Here is a 20,398-nt window from a genome sequence, read left to right as displayed (position 1 = left end):
AGTAATTTGTGACTCAAGGCAAAGATATATCCCAGTGAGGAAGAAGGATTCTAGGGAGGGGTTAAATCAACCATGGTTAACCGAGAGGTTAGGAGAGTAATAAACTGAAAGAAAAAACATACAATTTGACAAAGATTAATGGGAAGCTACAGGATTGGGAAGTTTTTAAAAACCAATAAAAGATGACCAAAAAAGGAGGGAGAAGATAAACCATGATGGTAAACTAGCAAGTGACATAAAAACGGACAGATAAGAGCTTCTTTAAATATATAAAAAGTAAGAGAGAGGCCAAAGTGAATATAGGCCCCTTGGAGAATGCCCCTGGGGAAATAATCATGGGGAACCAGGAAATGAAAGAGGAGTTAAATAAATACTTTGCATCAACTTCACGGTAGAAGACACTAATAACATTCCAAAGATACTAAATCAGGGGGCAAAAGGGGGAAAGAAATAAATACAATGGCCAGAACTTTCTGTGTTCTGGTGAGTGCTGCATGATACTGGCACGTCACCACGGGCTAAACACACTGGAAGTGAAGGATGTTCAACTGTACCTTGAGCGCCATTGGAATATGTGGATGTCAGGATTTGGTTCTGGTGAGATTGGGATGTATGGAAGGCTCTGCACAGCTGCGGCTCCTGGACAGAGAATGGCACTGATAGGTGGAACAAGTAACGCATTAATGGACAGATCATTTCTATGATAAAGCTCTGGACATGATAGCACATTCTCAAGGTTATCCTCCCATTTCTGTTGAATTTATAAAAAAAAAAGATTTAAATTGGAGTTGAGAATAATGAGAGGTGGGGCAGCAGAGTGGTGCAGTGGTTAGCACTGCTGCATCACGTCGCCGAGGTCCCAGGTTCGATCCCGGCTCTGGGTCACTGTCCAAGTGGAGTTTGCACATTCTCCCCGTGTTTGCGTGGGTTTCGCCCCCACAACCCAATGACGTGGAGGGTAGGTGAATTGGCCAAGCTAAAATGCCCCTTAATTGGAAAAAATGAATTGGTACTCTAAATTTATTTTAAAAAAAGAATAATGAGAGGTGACCTTTTTTGAGACATATAAGATGTTCAGGGGGCTTGACAAGGTAGCTGCTGAAAGGTTGTTTCCCCTTGTGGGAGAGTCTAGGACCAGAGGGCATAATCTCAGAGTAGGGGGGCCACCCATTTAAGAACATAGAACATGCATACAGTGCAGAAGGAGTGGGACATTCCTGTGGACTTCAAGTACATTGCTGAGCCAAGTATGCATTCCATGCCAGCAGTAACATTGTCACCAAATGGTGAGTTTGTCTAATCTTTGCACTTGTCATCCTGTTCATTAAGCCCCACTTCACAAGGCCAGCACGGTAGCGCAAGTTGGGCAGCACAGTAGCACAGTGGTTAGCACTATGGCTTCACAGTGAGATGAGGAGGGATTTATTCTCTGAGAGTAGTGAATTTGTGGAATTATTTACCGTAGAGGGTTGCAGAGGCCGGGATATATGTTCAAGGCTGAGATACACAGATTTTTAATCAGTAAGTGAATCAAGGGTTATGGGATAAGGCAGGAAAACGGAGTTGAAATTTACTCCGATCATTCATGATCTCATTGAATGGCAAAGCAGACTGGATGGGTTAAATGGCTTGCTTCTGTTCTTGCATCTTATGGTCTTATGTTATCTTATATAATGCTGCTTTTCATATTACAAGTACCATCCCATCTGGAACAAGTGGCCATTTTGTGGTCACTCTTCTCAGGGTCCTATCCAAGATGGTACCAGCAGAGCACCAGCATAAATTAAATGCTTCTTATTAGCATTGTGGATAGCACAATCACTTCACAGCTCCAGGGTCCCAGGTTCGATTCCGGCTTGGGTCACTGTCTGTGCGGAGTCTGCACATCCTCCCCGTGTGTGCGTGGGTTTCCTCCGGGGTGCTCCGGTTTCCTCCCACAGTCCAAAGATGTGCAAGTTAGGTGGATTGGACATAATAAATTGCCCTTAGTGTCCAAAATTGCCCTTAGTGTTGGGTTGGGTTACTGGGTTATGGGGATAGGGTGGAGGTGTTAACCTTGGGTAGGGTGCTCTTTCCAGGAGCCGGTGCAGACTCGATGGGCCAAATGGCCTCCTTCTGCACTGTAAATTCTATATATGATCTATATATCTATATATTTATTGGTCCCGACAGCATTTTCAGGTCGCTACCGAAGACCATGTTTAATCAAGTCAGAGACAATACGTGTAAGAAGCTTTGGTCCTATTGATCCTGCAGAACCATCTGATTTAAATGCTGACAGACCCCTGCTGTACTGCCCCAAGCCACAAATGTTTAGTGTTGGAGGGAATGGAGTAAAGGACTTCAGCGAATCCATGGGTGTGATTTAGCAGCCACATCGCACTTGAGCGAGAGCTTGACACGGCCATTCGATCGCAGAAGGGTCCAAAATTGGGATCAGTGTTGAGTGCCAATTGGTTTGCCATCTAACTGGCCCGTCAACATTGGCAAAATCCAAATCATGCTGTGACATGGTGAGAAACCGATAATGACTAATTAAAGCCAATGTCCATACAATTAACGATAACGACCCCCTATCTAATGGCCTCCTGTGATCTAACCGCCTCCCCAGCAAACGGTCATGCAAGTGCCGATTACTACACCTTTTTAAAAACGTGAACCTGGCGAAATGGCTGGCCTGGGGATCGGAGGCGGTGAATAGCTATCTTTGATAGGCGTCGACAGAGGCTCGAGGTGGCAGCCCATGTGTAGGGGCCTGTCCACACCCTGAAGACCCGGCCGCCCATCAGACCAGGGAGGGACCTAGAGGGGGAGGCCAGCAACAGCCCATGGTTTACAGGCATCACTGGTCTTTCGAACATATGATGGACAGCGTGTGCTGCAGGGGGCTCCGCCTCAACAAGGGGACGGTGTGGCACCTGTGCCAATGGCTTGCAGACTTTGCACCACGTGGAGGAGGATGATACCCGCTCCAGGTGGCCGTCAAGGTCACCGCAGCCCTGAACATCTATGCCTCAGGTTAATTCCAGGGCTCGAGCGGGGACCTATACGGCATTTCACAAGCTACAGCCCACAGTGCATCTGTGACGTCGCGGATGCCCTGTTTGCCCAGGCAGCTAACTATATAAACTTTGACCTGGGCCAAGACCAACAGGATGCCCGGGCAGGAGGACTTTCTGCCATTGCCGGGATGCCCCAGGTCCAGGGGGCGATTGATGGCATCCATGTAGTCTTGTGCGCACCAGGAGGTCTGGGAGTGCCCTTCATCAACAAGAAGGGGTTCCACTCCCTGAACTTTTAACTTGTGTGCGGCCACCACCTCCGGATCATTCGCGTGTATGTATGGTTCCCATGGAGTGTGCACGACAGCTACACCATGGGGCAGTTGGAGATCCCCGACCTCTTTGAGGACCATTTCAGGATAGCCAGTTGGCTGTTGGGGGATAAGGAGTACCTGCTTCGGACCTGGGTAATGACGCCCCAAACCCCTCCCACCCATCCCCCATCCCCATCCAACTCCTGCCTTTCCAGTAATCCTCGCAACCTTCTTACCTCCATGTAATTTAATCAGGGTTTCAGGGCCTGTAACTAAGAGTTTGTCCACTCAACTTAAACCACAAGTCACACAATTTTGCAGTCCCTTATGTTTGACTGACTTTTCATTGGCCAAGGTAAACTCCTAGTTGATCACTGTATCCAGATAGGATACATAACAGTCACCGTACACTGGACATTGCTTTACCTTTGAATGTAGAGTTAAACATTGAAATGCCGCTTCTGGTGGCATCTACTATTGCATCCTTGGTTATTGATCAGTTTGTGTTTCTCAGATATCCAGAAAAGCTGGTGAGGTACAAACAGCTTGAAAGAGCAGTGATATTAATTGATATTAAAGCGCAAGATACTCATAGCTTTAATTTATGATTCCCAGAACCATGCTATGATGAACGCTCAGGCAGCTGATCAGAGATATTATAGCGAGCAGTCTTTGGGGTGTAGCCTTTCAGAATAAAATGCCACAAATGTTTTCTGCTGCTGTGGTAAATCTTGTACAGAGGGAGGGTCCATTCTTTTATTTCACTAAGATGCTATTTCCAGCTTTGAGTCATTAATTGAGTTTAGAAACATGAATATTGAGCCAGTGACAGTTCGGGAAAAATAGGGTGGGGAGAGAGGTCCTAAACAGCTTTACAGCATTTTAAAGTTAGGTGCTACTCATTTCAGTGAGGCAAAGAAACGTTTTTTGAAAAATCAAAGTTAAGCTGCAAGGCCCAAGTACACCAAGGTTAAAAGAGTAGGCGGGAAAAGAAAATAATTCATTAGCATTGGCTGATCATTGCTAAGTTTGGCTTTTTAAATGTAGAATTTGGGGCAAAGGAAAGACTGAAGGAAGCAGAGACTTCCACATTTCAAGCATCTGATAAAGAATGAACTATGGTTGGACTCAGTGCAATTCCGATTTCAGCAGAGTGGGGAGAGCTAGAATATGGTATTTGAAATTTAAAATCGAGAGGAACATCTGTTAATAACGAACTGTGTTCTGAAAAGCTGACTTTATGTGGACAATATTTGTATGCCCATCGCTCTGAAAGCAGACCAAGCAGGCCAGCAGCACGGTTCAATTCCTGTAACAGCCTCCCCGAACAGGCGCCGGAATGTGGCGACTGGGCTTTTCACAGTAACTTCATTGAAGTCTACTCGTGACAATAAGCGATTTTCATTTCATTTTTTCCATTTTCTTTTATACTGGAAATGGGATGGTAGGTAAATATATTTTTGTTTTAAACCAAGGATTGTTCCACCCAAAGTCCAGTGAGCAACTTTAAATAGGCTCTAATGCTTCTGTATGAAACCAGTGAGAGACTTATTCCACACTCAAACTGGGCCCTACACAACCTCTCTGGACCAATAAGTGGGCGTATCATTTGTCCTTGACATGTAGGAGCATAACCAGCAATCCAGACCATTGCAGGTCACTCCGTAAACAGGCCAAATTGATTACAATCGCCCCCTTCATCACCCCAAAATCACCAGCTGCCTTCCACTGAAAATACTGATGCTGACTTCTGGATTGCTAGGAATAGCTGCCTTGAAATGCAGGATGTTGCTGCACTGTCTTGACAGGCTGACGTGGTCTCATATTTAATAATAGAATCCAATAATGTTACAATATTTCTCTGCACTGAAATGTGACAGAAACTATGGTAGGTTACAGACTGCTGGGTATGTGGCGCTTGTTTAAGGATCCATTCCTCACACTGATTTCAGACATACTGACATAATGACTTATCTATAATTGTCAGCAGTCAGACACTAGCACCAAGTGACTGTTGCGCTAAAAATGTATTGAAGAACTGCAATCTTGTCCACCCATCCAGCCTATATTCAAGACTATAGATATGTTTCCAAATATTGCTGAACAATCCATATAATCAAAGATTTTCTTTTTAAATTTAGAGTACCCAATTCATTTTTTTCAATTAAGGGGTAAATTTAGCATGTTCAATCCACCTAGCCTGCACATCTTTGGGTTGTGGGAGCAAAACCAATGCAAACACGGGGAGACTGTGCAAATTCCATCTGGGCAGTGACCCAGAGCCGGGATCGAACCTGGGACCTCGACGCCGTGAGGCAGCAGTGCTATCCATTGCACCACCGTGCTGCCCCAAAGATCTATTATTTAATTAATCCCCCTCTCTCTCATTGTGCAGTTAGCATAGGAAATATAATGCTTCTGATTACTGGGCAGCTTGTTAGCTGTGGATAATTTGTCATGGACAGCTAGGATACAGGCATGCACACTTTTTTCCCAGTAATTTTCAGATTTAGGCCTCTAATGTGAGCAGTGACTTTATACAAAGATGGAGTTGATATTGGGGGAATGCCAGTCTTGCATACTTTCTGTCTGCAGAGCAGCAACAGTGAAGGTCTGAGTGCGGAACTCAAGGCTGTCTTCTTGGACTGGAGATGTAAGACACAGGATTATGCAGATTGATAAACTGAAGTAACCAAATGCACTAAATAATGTATTGCTGAGCTGCATAGGCCTGAGGATCCTGGGCTTGATGGCTGTTGTGCTGATTTAAGCCAGGACAGTGATGGAAATGCTCATCATCCCTGGGTGAAGTCATGGCGAATCAGTAAAAGGTCCCATTCCTGCATATTGTCCAATGTGTTTTCCATGTTTGAGTATTAGGTCAGGGCAGGTGCAGGCTCCACTGCAATGACCCCTCACCCTCAAGTTCTGCATGATATTAAGGTATTGGAAACAACTGGCACTGTGGAAGTTGTACTCCAGGATGTATCATCTTTTTCATTCATTCTTGGGATGTGAGCGTCACTGGGTGGCTGGGCCAGCATTTGTTGCCCATTCTAATTGCTAATTGCCCTTGAACTGAGTGGTTTGCTAGGCTATTTCAGTGGGGCAGTTAAGAGTCAACTGCATCGCTATGTGGGTCTGGAGTCACATGGAAGCCAGACCAGGTAAGGACGGCAGATTTCCTTCCCTGAAGGACATTAGTGAACCAGATGGTTGTTACGACAATCGGCAATGGTTTCATGGTCCTCATTAGACTTTTAATTCCAGATTTTTATTAAATTCAAATTTCACCATCTGCCATGGGGGGATTCGAACCCAGGACTCCAGACCATTACCCTGGGTCTCTGGATTACTAGTCCATTGATAATACCAGTATGCCACTGCCTCCAGACCAAAAGAGAATATGAGCAAAATATTAGATCAGAAAGTAAAGATGGCTTATAATCTTGCGAACTGACTGTACAAAGGTTCCAGGAAAGCCTTTTAGTGATTCCATTAGTTCCAGAGGGTTAGTCGGACAAAATTAATGAATTTGCTTTCTTTTGGTGATTAAAATGCTCATGAAATTTTGTTTGCTGGGTAAGACATTCACAGACTTCCTCAGGTGCTCTTTATTTTAGTACCATGCAGTTGATATTGTATCGGAGCATACAACCACTTGGCAAAATAAATCCCAAGCGCAATTTTCCAGTTGCTCCCACCCCATGATTGGAAATTCCCGCTCGAGGTCAAAGAACTTTTAAATGGTTCACCAAATTTCCCATCATGTCCGTGGCAATTCCTGTGATGGGCAGGACCGGAAAATTTACCCCCCCACCCCCCTCCATTTCAATTCTTATTGTTTGATCCTGTATCCACATCAGGGAACTATGTTCAAAGGTATTGTGAATAGGAAGAAACTACATAAGGTAGCTCTTTTGGAATGGTTGGAATATAGCTTTGTTGAAGCCACAATTATTCCCACTTATTCTTTTGTCATGTGCAGATAGGAATCACTGTTAGTAAATAAAAATTGTATTCCTAATCAGGAGGAGAACAATTCTTTACTACGTTTATGCCCCATGAGCATCTGGCTTAGAATTTATGAAATTGACTACATTGTTAGTTTAAATGTTGCACTTGTATTAAAGAAAGAACTTTCATTCATAAAGAGCCTTAAGGTGCTTTAAACCAGTGAAGTATATTTTGAAATGTTGAGGTTGTTATAATGTAGGAAATATTTCTTGGATCTCTTGATGCTTTGTAATCTGTTCTTTTTGCCTTGTGTTGTGCAAAAGTATTAGTGCAAAGGTAATGTCTAATTTATTTTTATTCTTCCTTTCAACAGGTCATACCCATGCTGGGCAGATTTTTCCTCTGGCAATTGTTGCTTATTTTTTGAATCCATATTTTGAAGGTCTTTACAAAGTTGGTGAGAACAGTTTAGTCTACGTAACTCCTGGGACAATTTTCTACGGGATTCCAATGAGACTTGGAAGCAGAGCGGAGATAACAGAAATTATCTTTAAGACTGGATGAACTGGTTATCATTCTGCAGGTCCTCCTTTTAAGAATCATGAATGCTGCACATTGGTGTATTTTGGGCAATGAATTTGAAGAATGAGTAGGTAATCTGCTTGTATGATTAATAAATCACCAGAGTTAATTGTTTTTTAGTAGATTGATACTCATTTTGCCAATTACTGTACTTTTGTCAGGAAGATCGACCCCTTACAACAATGGGAGGGCAAGGGTAAGAAGCAGCACTGCTGATCATATTTACATTTACATACTTTTTGTGGGCTCCTGGCGACCTGAGTGACCTGTATTGGTGAGAGTGGCTCCTCGACTGATAACTTGGGGATTGCTTGAACAGGGCCCATGAATGACTGTCCAGTCTCCATTCACACTGTGCCAATCCGCAGCAGCATGCTGAGACCAGCAACTGAATGTGTGGCAGACGCTGCATCCAATTCGTGCACTGACACACTGTTCAAAAATCAATGGACGGTTTTGAGTGCCTGTTACAAAATACAATCCCTCTGTGCATTGCTTTTTTTAAAATTCTCACTTTTCTGACTTCCATTAGAATCCAAGTTAAATTGAAAGCATTTTGTTCCATAGTTTTGTCTGTCAATTTCTCTTAGAAATGTTATATTTGTTGAAATCACCACAATTGTTACTGTAGTTTATTAATGTACTAAATTATTGGTAATCTTGTGAATTCTTCAACATGATGTGATCTTAATTACTGCATTGTTTGATAGTGGGTATGTAAATAATTGAATGTATTTCAATCTCTGAGGAATGCCTTGCAATTTATTCAAATTTGCAATACTTTTCATGCTTAAAACCGGTTAACATTGAATTATTGTTGCAGATTTTTTGGAGAATTTTTGTAATGCCACTTTTTTTGTTGATGAAGATAGGCTGTGTTCCGAAAGTGTTTTCCGCTTTAGATAGATTTATGTGTGACCAACTATTGTAGGGTTACCAAATATTACCTCTTTTGGTGCCTGATGGAGTTTGCAGTTGCTTGCAAAATTCAGCAGAAAGCCTGTGGAAATCTGATCTTTTAAATGCAACGCGCAGCTCTCTGCAACTGGGTTAAGTCCTAGAAAACAATTTAAAGAAATCTAATCCAGGTCACTTGAAGTTTTTACTGCAAAATGCTTAAAAGTGGGGCAGATGGGCAGCACGGTGGCGCAGTGGTTAGCTCTGCTGCCTCACGGCGCCAAGGTCCCAGGTTCGATCCCGGCTCTGGGTCACTGTCTGTGTGGAGTTTGCACATTCTCCCCGTGTTTGCGTGAGTTTCGCCCCCACAACCCAAAGATGTGCAGGGTAGGTGAATTGGCCATGCTAAATTGCCCCTTAATTGGAAACAATTGGGTACTCTAAATTTAGTATCAAAAATGCTTAAAATTGAATTATCCAATAATTTGAACTACGCAAGTTGAAGTAAGAAATTATTCCTAAAAAAGTGAATCAGTTAATTTCTTTTTTTAAATAAATTTAGAGTACCCAATTTTTTTTTTTTTCAATGAAGGTGCAATTTAGCGTGGCCAGTCCACCTACCTGCACATCTTTGGGTTGTGGGGGTGAGACCCACACAGACACGGGGAGAATGTGCAAACTCCACACGGACAGTGACCAATTATCAGCTAATTTCAAGGATGCAGATTTGAATTGATTAGACTTAATCCTTTGTTAATTTTCAACAGTTTAGTTAATTGGCAGAAGGAGTGGGGAGGATAAGCTTAATTTAAAAGAAAAAGAGAAACAGCAATTATGTAAATATGAGATAAACCAAAATACACAAAACCACGACAAGTGGAAGTGGAAAAACTGGGCAAATATTTTGGATATTACACCTTTCACCATCAGCCAACTGTTACTTTTTGGAAGAGACACTTTGTTTTTAAATCAACCGTGTTCTTGATGAAGTACAGAACTTGAGTATTGCTTCAAAAAAAGAGGCACACTCCCAAAACATTTTTTTCTTGCAATCAGCAGGTACAAGAATGCTGAATTCCAAAGGGAGCAGCAACTCGTACTACATGGGAAAAGGGTGCTATTTTCCAAAAACAGGGTGCTGCCATCAAGCCAAAAAGACATTCAGCTCACCACTCAAATTAGTGGTGTGGCTTGTGAATTTCAGTGCCTGTGAAATGCCAGGTATGTTAACCATACGTCCCAACAACTAGTGAATCATATTAGACAATATGTCCCTTCAGCTGTTCACAATAGGTACAATACTGACCATACTAATCCATCCGTGCTTGCAAGTAGACTCTGGTTGAGGCGTTATCATGAAGAATACACCAAGGAACTATTGCCTCCACACGTTTGTTGAATTCAACAAGATGTAAAGCCTGGACATGTTCCTTTTGCCGACAGAGAGCAGTTCCCTGCGTATAAATATATAGCTTCTAGCAAGTCATGGTGAGCAATATTGTGTGTCCAAATGATCATTTTAAATGAGTTTTTTTTGTAATTCTTAGCACATTCAGGATTGCTCAGCAAGTTCTGTCCAATTTCAGAATTACAGCTAATTGTAGACATGTTTTGAGTTTTGCAAACACGTGATGGTTGAGTATGGTCAGCACTTTGTCTATTGTGAACAGTTGATGGGACATGCTGTTTGATATGTTCCCCCGACTGTTGGGACGTACAACCTGTATTTCTGGCAATGTACTGGCACTGAAGTTCATATAACCCGTTACTCATTTGAGAGGCAGACTGTTTTTTTGGCTTGACGGCAGCATCCCGTTCTTGGAAAATACCAATTTTGTTGTTGCTGTGTAGAAGCAGTGTGAAACAGCTTGATTCATCTGTTGGTCAAATTTTGAGATAGCCACATAGTTGCTATTTTCCAAAAACAAGGTGCTGCCATGAAGCTAAAAAGATTCTGCTTACCACTCAAATTAGTGGTGAGGCATGTGAATTTCAGTGCCTGTTAGCTGCCAGGTATGTTAACCGTACGTCCCAACAACTTGCGAATCTTATTAGACAGCACGTCCCTTCAGCTGTTCACAATAGGTACAGTACTGACCATACTAATCCATCCGTGCTTGCAAAATTCAGAACAAAGTGTCTACGTTAGATGTCATTCTGCAATTGGACAGCACTTGCGGAACAAACCTGAGTGTGCTAAAAATTACACTAATGACCAATTTAAAATGGCCAGTTGGGCTTGCAGTGTGGCTCACTTACACTTACTAGAAGCTACATATATTCGATACGCAGGACCTCCAGAAGTAAAAGGAATATGTCCAGTCATTGCACCTTTTTTGAATTAAAACAAAAGCCTGGGGTTACTAGATCCCTGATCAATTCTCCATGGAACACCTCAAACAATCACTCGACTTTCCAATCAATCTTTTCTCATGCAGTATAAATTGTTGCTCCTTTTGAAATTTGGCAATCCTGCATCTCTCCTGATGAGTGCAAGATGCAAAGTTTCAAGAATACTTGTTATTTTTGTTGTTTTTGGTACAGAATGCAGACTGCCTTTTGTGCACCGGGGTTGAAGTAGAATAAGCAGACCAAATCTAAAATTTAGGCAAAAGCAAAATCTAGCACTTCATCAGAGAGACATTGTTGGATTGGTTAGATGTAAAGCTCAACAGCGAACCAAATATGTTATCAGAATTTTTGGACTTGGTGGTTATTTTATCCTGTGGAATCTTGTCTTTTCCCTGTTTAAAGATTAATAAATTTTATTCTACCAAAACAGAATAGTGTATTCTATTTCCAAAATGGGATTTATTACCCATATAGCCATTTGGAAAGTTGAGTTGAAGGGTGTAGGCTGGAGTTAATAAAGTCAAACGCTCAGATGATAAGGAAAGGTTGAGGGTTTTTAAACATTTACTCTTCTTACAAGAGAAGAGCTAAAGATGTTTTAAGAGAGCAGTGATGGTTAACTTGGGATTATGAAATGAAATGAAAATCGCTTATTGTCACGAGTAGGCTTCAATTAAGCTACTGTGAAAAGCCCTTAGTCGCCAGATTCCGACGCCTGTCCGGGGAGGCTGGTACGGGAATCGAACCATGCTGCTGACCTGCATGGTCTGCTTTAAAAGCCAGCGATTTAGCTGAGTGAGCTAAACCAGCCCCTGTGAAAAGCCCCTAGTCGCCACATTCCGGCGCCTGTTCGGGGAGGCTGTTACAGGAATCGAACCGTGCTGCTGGCCTGCTTGGTCTGCTTTCAAAGCCAGCGAGTTAGCCCAGTGTGCTAAACAGCCCCGTGTCTAACTCCCATCCATTTATTTATTTTTTTAGTACCCAATTATTTTTTCCAATTAAGGGGCAATTTAACGTGGCCAATCCACCTAACCTGCACATCTTTGGGTTGTGGGGGCGAAACCCACGCAGACACAGGGAGAACGTGCAAACTCCTCACAGACAGTGGCCCAGGTCCCATCCATTTATAAGGGTAATTTGCAAGAGTAAAAGCCTGAAATCAAAACCAAAATTCTTTTTTTTTGAAAATATACTTCATTTGTAAAACATCTGGGAGAACAGTACAAACATTTCAAAGTGGCCATTACACACAGTGCAGTGATATTAAGGTTTTCCCCATGTATCATGTTGCACTTTGGGGTGCTTCACTAGTTAAAGAAACGTTACAGACATTTTTTAAATGGTCATTTACAAATGGTGCAAAGTCGTGGCGGGCTAACAGTTTCAGATCTATCGCTACTCATTTTGTCCTGTGCCCCCTCATATTTCTCAGACCGGGTATAGTAATTTACACATCAGCTTCAACCTTACAGTGAAGCAATGTCAGTGTGGGTGGTCATGTGGTCCACCAGTTTTCCCATTGCACTGAAAACCGAAAAGTGGAATTCCCTTTTTCATTCCCCTCCCTATTTGGGAGATTTAAATCCAAACTGCAGATGTGTTGGTTGACCACTGTGTGTAATCGTGGTTTTCACTACCCCGAGTGACCCTGAGATTTATTTACTCTCAATTCATTGCGAATATTATTTGATTCAGTGGGTGTTTTGTCCAGGGTCAGTGGTTAATCTCTTCCCCCAACTGGCAAAGGGAGTAGGTGCTACCTCTCGGTGTGCAGGGAGCGGCAGAATTGCTCAGTAGGTTTTTGTGTGTGACTGGAGTTTTTTCTTTCTCGCTGCTGTGTTATTCTATCCTCATTGGCTCCCAGTTGAGTTCGGAAGGAGGGAAATCGCTGGCTTCCCCCTGCCTCCCCAACCCGGGGGAATTCCTGTATTAGCCAATGAGGTGATTATGACTCTTGGGCTACTTTGTGCTGAAATGATGGGTATATATTCCGAGGAGTTTATCACTGGAGGGCCTGTGTTACTATTTGACTGGAACAGTCGTCTCTTCACTGAAAAGTGAAGAACAGCTAGAGAGTGGCGATCTACTTAAATATGACAACAAACGGTAAGGCTTAAAATAGGACTCGGTGAAAAAAATAATAATTTTGCAAGGGGGGAACATGCGCGCGAATAATTCAATGCATTAAACTAAAGGTTGGCAATAATTTGTTGTAAAGGAGACCTTTAAAATGGTCCTTTGTTGCTCTTCCGTCCGATCTAGTGGACGGAATTGTTGAATGTGAATATTGAATGCTTTCCCGATTGCAGACCTGTTGTCCCTGGGGGCGGTGGATTTACGGTGCGAGGCCAACAACACTGAGCACCACACCATCGGAATTGACCAGGACAGGCTCCTGGTCCGCAGAGGACAGGAATTCCGCTTGAACGTGGAATTCAAAGACCGAGCGTTCGTGGAGGGCGAAGACCAGCTCGCAATCCTGCTGGACACAGGTTGGTGGCGAGACCCGGCACTGGGTCGATTCAGGCTTTTTGCGCCTGTTGTTTCAAACTCGATGGGCACAGCATAACGTTCTGTGCAGCCGTTTGGTTCGGAGTTTGTCAGGTATTTGGATTTCTGAGTGAGTTTAGGGAAACCTTTGCTGGTGGTTCAATCTGTGGCTCCTCGTGTTTGGAGACCATCTCTCCCGCCCTGCAGCCACTTGACAGACTTCCCGATTCTTGCAGACAGTGAAAATTGGAGGATGGGCATATTTAATATCTGGATAAAGAAATTATGACAGCATTAAGTTAAAATACACGTGAAAGAAAGGTATACAAATCGAATCATTGCATTAAATTTAATTTCGAATCCCAATTTTTGATCGAATTTTTATAAATTTAGATTTGACTAATTTAAACATTGTAATGGCCGATTACCTTCCACTCGGATTAAGATATGTAACCATCTGTGCAGGACCCGCACCTTCAGAAGCCGACGGCACTCGCATTAAAGTGCTGAACTCCAGGGTAAAATGGGATAAATGGACATTCCGTCTACAGTCCACTCCAGCACTTATTCACCTGACCGTGCAGAGTCCAGCCAATGCCTGCACGGGCCACTATCAAATCTATCTGTCACTGCAGCCGAGCGGAGGCGAAACTATTCAACGGATCAGTGCAGGAGATTTTCGCCTTCTCTTCAACCCTTGGTGTGCAGGTAAACTGCGCGCTTAGCCTTCACTTAAAGCATATGCGTGCTTATCTTTTAAATATGTACTTTTAAACAAAGTGATGTTGATCTCCAGTGAATACTGCTCTGTCGTATGTGCAAAAGTTTTCTTAAAATGTAATTCAGTAGTTTTCATTTTTCTTGTAGGGACAGCCCCAAATGTATGGGCGAAACTCCCTCAAATGTATGGGCGAAACTCCCTTCGAGTAGTGACACATTGCCAGGGACCCCTCCAAATAGTCACCCTCTCCCAAGAAACCACGACTTAACTTTGCAAAGAGGTGTCAACTGCCCAAAGGAAAGCAGTAATACAGAATTCTCCAAACATTGTCCTTACAACGTAGTAGACCATATAAGAGTGTTGCTTTTGCCAAATGGAGCCTGATAAGCTTACAGACACTCTGCACCCCAACAACTCTGGAAAGCATATGACTTGAAATGTTTTGTTCTAGTTTAATCTGGTAACCTGTTAGCACCTAGGGTAATGATCAAAATATTAATAGCACTTTTATTGACTGAAAATTTGCATTAATTAATATTCATCGTTGCATAATTACGTTCACTGTTCTATTATTTGATAATAAGCAAGTATTCATAACTAAATATCTAATTCATATAACTTAAAGTTCCAGTGTGGGTTGTGGGACCAAAATGCCCAGCGCATTTATAATAATCTGTGCAAAATAAAGCTTCGGCATTTTTGCCTGAGTTTCTCTTCAAATAAGCAAAGACTTAATTGGAAAAGTTTGAAACGAAAAAAAAAACTGGCTGGTGGAGATGAATGATTCAAAAATATTGATGCAGTTTGAAATGGGAGGCGTCTGCAATGAAATTCCTGTGAAGCATATGGCATGCTCTATGAATGGGCCCTTGGGTGATGTGGATCCAGTAAAAACAGAATATAGCTGCATTGGTAAAACGCCCTTTTCCTGTAAAGAAAGTAAAACGCATAAATAGATTCTTGCTTTGCATTTTTCACATTCTTGTTGGTCCAAAACATTTCACAGCCAATGGTGTTTCTAAGTAGGCTCACTGTTTTATAAGTTTATCATGGAAGCAAATTGGTGCTTTGCAAAATTCCACAAGGAGCAATGACTAGTTAATCCATCTGGTGTTGATCGTAGACAGCGCCTTTGAAAGATAGCACCTCCGACAGTTAACTGTTAGTGTAGATGGTGCGCTTAACCCCTCAGTAGATAGGGCTTTAACCAAAAACGTGACTGGGTGAGGTGGAACTGCCACTGACACACAATGATGTGCTATAGAACTGAGGCTTGGCGTCACAATCAAGGAATGTTTTTATAAACCCACACAACAAAATCTCGGAGCAGCAATGGAACATGCAGACTCCAAATGAGAGAATTCGCCAATGAGGGAAAAGGAAAAACTTGAGTATCCATAGAATTAAAAGCCTTTGCCTAACCTTCCAAGTGTTACATAGCTGTACAGCAAAAATGGTGAGTGACTCAAATAACCACTTATCTGCTAAGTTATCAATTACCCATCAGTGACTAAATATGATCAAATTAAAAGTACTAATCAGGAATCCGTAGTCAGAAAATCAAGCAATCAGACCCTTCGTAGGATAGAATCACATCCCTACAGTGCAGAAGGAGGCTATTCAGCCCATCGAGTCTGCATTGACCCCTGAAAGATCACCATACCTATGCCCATTCCTCTGCCCCATCCCTGAAACCCCACCTAACCCTGAACACTAAGGGGCAATTTTACCACAGCCAAACCACCTAATCCACACATCTCTGGACTGGGAGAAAACTAGAGCACCTGGAGGAAACCCACGCAGTCGCAGGGAGAATGTGCAAACTACACACAGTCACCAAAGATCGGAATTGAACCTGGGTCCTGGCCCTGTGAGGCAACAGTGCTATCCACTGATCTTTTGATCTATTTTTTAAAGCTACTATTCCTAATCCAGCACGTGTTTTACAAGTATCCAATCAAATCATTCCAAATTATTTTTTTTTCCTAAATTCTTTTGGATATTGTTTCTTTATCATACAAACACAAACCTGAAAAATACAATCCATGAGATAAGGACAATATGAAACTGGAAATAATTTTTCGGAACAATTATTTTACTGTACCCACCACATGTTAGCAATCTATCCGAAACATTTTGTGCTCGAGGGCCTGCCCTTTTAGGTTTTAGTTCTGATACTACATAGAACATAGAACACTACAGCGCAGTACGGGCCCTTCGGCCCTTGATGTTGCGCCGACCTGTGAAACCATCTGAAGCCTATCTGACCTACACTATTCCATTTTCATCCATATATCTATCCAGTGACCACTTAAATGCCCTTAAAGTTGGCGAGTCTACTACTGTTGCAGGCAGGGCGTTCCACACCCCTACTACTCTCTGAGTAAAGAAACTGCCTCTGACATCTGTCCTATATCTATCACCCCTCAATTTAAAGCTATGTCCCCTCGTGTTGGTCACCACCATCCGAGGAAAAAGACTCTCACTGTCCACCTTATCTAACCCTCTGACTATCTTATATGTCTCTATTAAGTCACCTCTCGGCCTTCTCCTCTCTAACGAAAACAACCTCAATTCCCTGAGCCTTTCCTTGTAAGACCTTCCCTCCATACCAGGCAACATCCTAATAAATCTCCTCTGAACCCTTTCCAAAGCTTCCACATCCTTCCTATAATGTGGTGACCAGAACTGCACGCAGTACTCCAGGTGCGACCGCACCAGAGTTATGTACAGCTGCAGCATGACCTTGTGGTTCCGAAACTCAATCCCCCTGCTTATAAAGGCTAGCACACCATATGCCTTCTTAACAGCCCTATTAACCTGGGTGGCAACTTTCAGGGATTTATGTACCTGGATGCCGAGATCTCTCTCTTCATCTACACTACCAAGAATCTTGCCATTAGCCCAGTACTCTGCATTCCTGTTACTCCTTCCAAAGTGAACCACCTCACACTTTTCCGCATTAAACTCCATCTGCCACCTCTCAGCCCAGCTCTGCAGCTTATCTATGTCCCTCTGTATCCTATAACATCCTTCAGCACTATCCACAACTCCACCGACCTTCGTGTCATCTGCAAATTTACTAACCCATCCTTCTACACCCTCTTCCAGGTCATTTATAAAAATGACAAACAGCAGTGGCCCCAAAACAGATCCTTGCGGTACACCACTAGTAACTGAACTCCAGGATGAACATTTGCCATCAACCACCACCCTCTGTCTTCTTTCAGCTAGCCAATTACTGATCCAAACCGCTAAATCACCTTCAATTCCATACTTCCTTATTTTCTGCAATAGCCTACCGTGGGGAACCTTATCAAACGCCTTACTGAAATCCATATACACCACATCAACAGCTTTACCCTGATCCACCTGTTTGGTCACCTTCTCAAAAAACTCAATAAGGTTTGTGAGGCATGACCTACCCTTCACAAAACCGTGTTGAGTATCGCTAATCAACTTGTTCTTTTCAAGATGATTATAAACCCTATCTCTTATAACCTTTTCCAACATTTTACCCACGACCGAAGTAAGGCTCACAGGTCTATAATTACCAGGGTTGTCTCTACTCCCCTTCTTGAACAAGGGGACAACACTTGCTATCCTCCAGTCTTCCGGCACTATTCCTGTCGACAAAGACGACATAAAGATCAAGGACAAAGGCTCTGCAATCTCCTCCCTGGCTTCCCAGAGAATCCTAGGATAAATCCCATCTGGCCCAGGGGACTTATCTATTTTGACATTTTCTATTGACTATTTATGATGTCACCTCGATTTTTAAACTTTGCTTCACCTGTTCATTAAATCCACTAGACTGTTCTCACTGCCTCTCTCAGTCTTATGCACAATCATTCCTCAAATGTGACTCCTGGTGTTTCTACTTCACGTGCAATGCTTGGAGGGATTGTAATATAGTTTATTCTCAATAAAAATCTTACGTCGCTGTAGCCATTCTGCCAACTTCAACCAAAATTAAGTTATACATCCACTTTTATAATGGGGCCTATGATATCCTGTCACATTGTAATTACACTCCTGAGTGCTCTACCTTTGTGAGTGCACTCTGGCACCACCATTGGTTGGAGATTGTACTTTTAACACAAATTTGCATGGGGGTTGTCCATTATAAATGGTTGTCCATTATAAATGTGGTCATTGAGAATAATAAAGAAATATAATGATGACAACTGGAACTTGAAAGTGAGGACTGACTGTCTACATATCCTGGTCAAATTATCTCCAGCCTCTAACCCCAATTCGCTTGAGACATCTCTTGGTTTTGACTCTTCATGTGCCAAGCCACGGGAGATTGACGAATAAGAATTAAATGAGACTGAATCTGCCAGAAGGTGTAGCATGTACTTGACATTTAGAATCTGTTTTTGTCACACAACCAGCATTCTATTTCCCTCAAAAAGCACATGGCTTATTTCTTACTGAAGCATTCTCTAGTCTATGGATTCCCTTAATAACTATGCAAGACATAGTTATTATGTCTTAATAACTATTAAGTTATTACAATGAGAGTTAAAAAATATAAATATTAAAAAACATAGGAATAATCATGGACAGGAAATGACCCTTCAGTTCATCAGCCTGGTGTGCATGTCTCTGCGAAAAGAGCCACATCTAACTTGGCTCTTGTTGTGCATAACATGAGATTGGTCCTTCCTAATCTACTTAGTTTAAACAAACTGTCTACACAAACACATTCTATTTTCGTAAGTCTATGCTTCTCTAAAATGCTGAGGCGCAACTCTTTGAGCGTTTCTAGATAAATAAGATCTTCAGACAAGCGAAAAAAATGTCAGAAGCTTGTGACTTATCTAACGGGAGTGACCACTGTGTGAAAATAAATTTCACTGGTCCATTTAGCTTCATGAGAACTGCATAAGATTATTGGAGTTTATTTTCTTCATTGATGAAATTACTGAGAGAAGAGTTATGCAATCCAGTTATTTGGCATCTATGTGCATATCTTCAGAGAATGTAAGCACAGTGTTCACTGTGTGCTGTTAAATGGCCCTGGAAACCACATCTAGGTCATTAGACAGAGCATAACTGTGTGCTGGAATATATTAGACTCTAAATGTACTCGCAATCAAACTTGCACTGCAAACTCTTTCATATATTGCAGTTCTCCATAAAAATAAGCCATTCTACACATTTCATTTATTGAAAAATGGCCTGGCCGTGCCAAGACTATAACCTAGTTTTCAGTTTATTACCTCTTACATAGAGAATATCTTTTACATAGAGAATATACACAGCAAGAAACGGTGAATACTCAGATTATTTGAGAGTCCTCACTTTACTGAAGGGCTTTATTTTCCAACTTTTGAAATGTTTTAACTCTCATTATAATGCCAGACCTGCAATGAATCTTGGCATCAAGTTTTTTTTTGATGATATTAATGCCACGTTACATTTTCTGATCACGTGTTTAATTCAGTGGTAAATTATTACCATTAGTGGAGTAAATAGCAAATCATTCAGGCATTTGGATCCTGTTAATTTGAGCAACTCTGCCATTTTGAGACATAGCAAAGCCTTAACATCATTAGTGCTATCAATGAGCACGTTTACTTTCTGAATTGGGGAAGGAATTTAATATAATAATCTTCATTGTCACACGTAGGCTTACATTAACACTGCAATAAAGTTACTGTGAAAAGCCCCTAGTTTGCCACATTCCGACACCAGTTCATGTAAAAGGAGGGAAAATTCAGAATGTCCAAATTACCTAACAGCACATCTTTCGGGACTTGTGGGAGGAAACCAGAGCACCCGGAGGAAACCCACGCAGACTCGGGGAGAAAATGCAGACTCCGCACAGACAGTGACCCAAGCCGGGAATTGAACCTGGGACCCTGGCGCTGTGATGCAACAATGCTAACCACTGTGCTACTGTGCCGCCCATTGCGACCGTGCCGCTCATGCTACCACGCCACTCATATGATGACTGTTTCTTATACAACAAATCTGTCAAATATAAATATGCAAACATTGATTGCAGTGATAAATTATTGAGCTCAGGAGGAATTCCTTATTTTAAAAAAAAAGCATTTATTGAGCTTAAAAAT

At 42.2% G+C, this 20,398-nt stretch overlaps 2 protein-coding genes across 5 annotated transcripts in view; both read left to right on the top strand.

Annotated features, from left to right (window-relative positions):
- The window catches only part of tmppe (transmembrane protein with metallophosphoesterase domain), a 45,974-nt gene extending 34,443 nt beyond the window's left edge, over positions 1–11,531 (top strand). For both annotated transcript variants that reach the window (XM_038806854.1, XM_038806853.1), the window contains one exon: positions 7,647–11,531. In XM_038806854.1, the coding sequence (XP_038662782.1) occupies positions 7,647–7,837 (191 nt within the window). In that variant the 3' untranslated portion in view covers positions 7,838–11,531. The remainder of the gene's footprint in view (positions 1–7,646) is intronic.
- A 1,459-nt stretch (positions 11,532–12,990) lies between these two features.
- The window catches only part of tgm2l (transglutaminase 2, like), a 40,232-nt gene continuing 32,824 nt past the window's right edge, over positions 12,991–20,398 (top strand). Inside the window, exons 1-3 of one of the 3 annotated variants that reach the window (XM_038806852.1) lie at positions 12,991–13,210; positions 13,414–13,596; positions 14,060–14,302. In XM_038806852.1, coding sequence (XP_038662780.1) covers positions 13,198–13,210; positions 13,414–13,596; positions 14,060–14,302 — 439 coding nt within the window. In that variant the 5' untranslated portion in view covers positions 12,991–13,197. The remainder of the gene's footprint in view (positions 13,211–13,413; positions 13,597–14,059; positions 14,303–20,398) is intronic. The other 2 variants (XM_038806850.1, XM_038806851.1) reach the window with 2 other exon arrangements.

The sequence above is a fragment of the Scyliorhinus canicula genome, chromosome 9, assembly GCF_902713615.1.
Source record: "Scyliorhinus canicula chromosome 9, sScyCan1.1, whole genome shotgun sequence".
NCBI lineage: Eukaryota > Metazoa > Chordata > Chondrichthyes > Carcharhiniformes > Scyliorhinidae > Scyliorhinus > Scyliorhinus canicula.
Note: the sequence above shows the minus strand (reverse complement) of the source record. Positions and strands in the feature narration are given on the sequence as shown.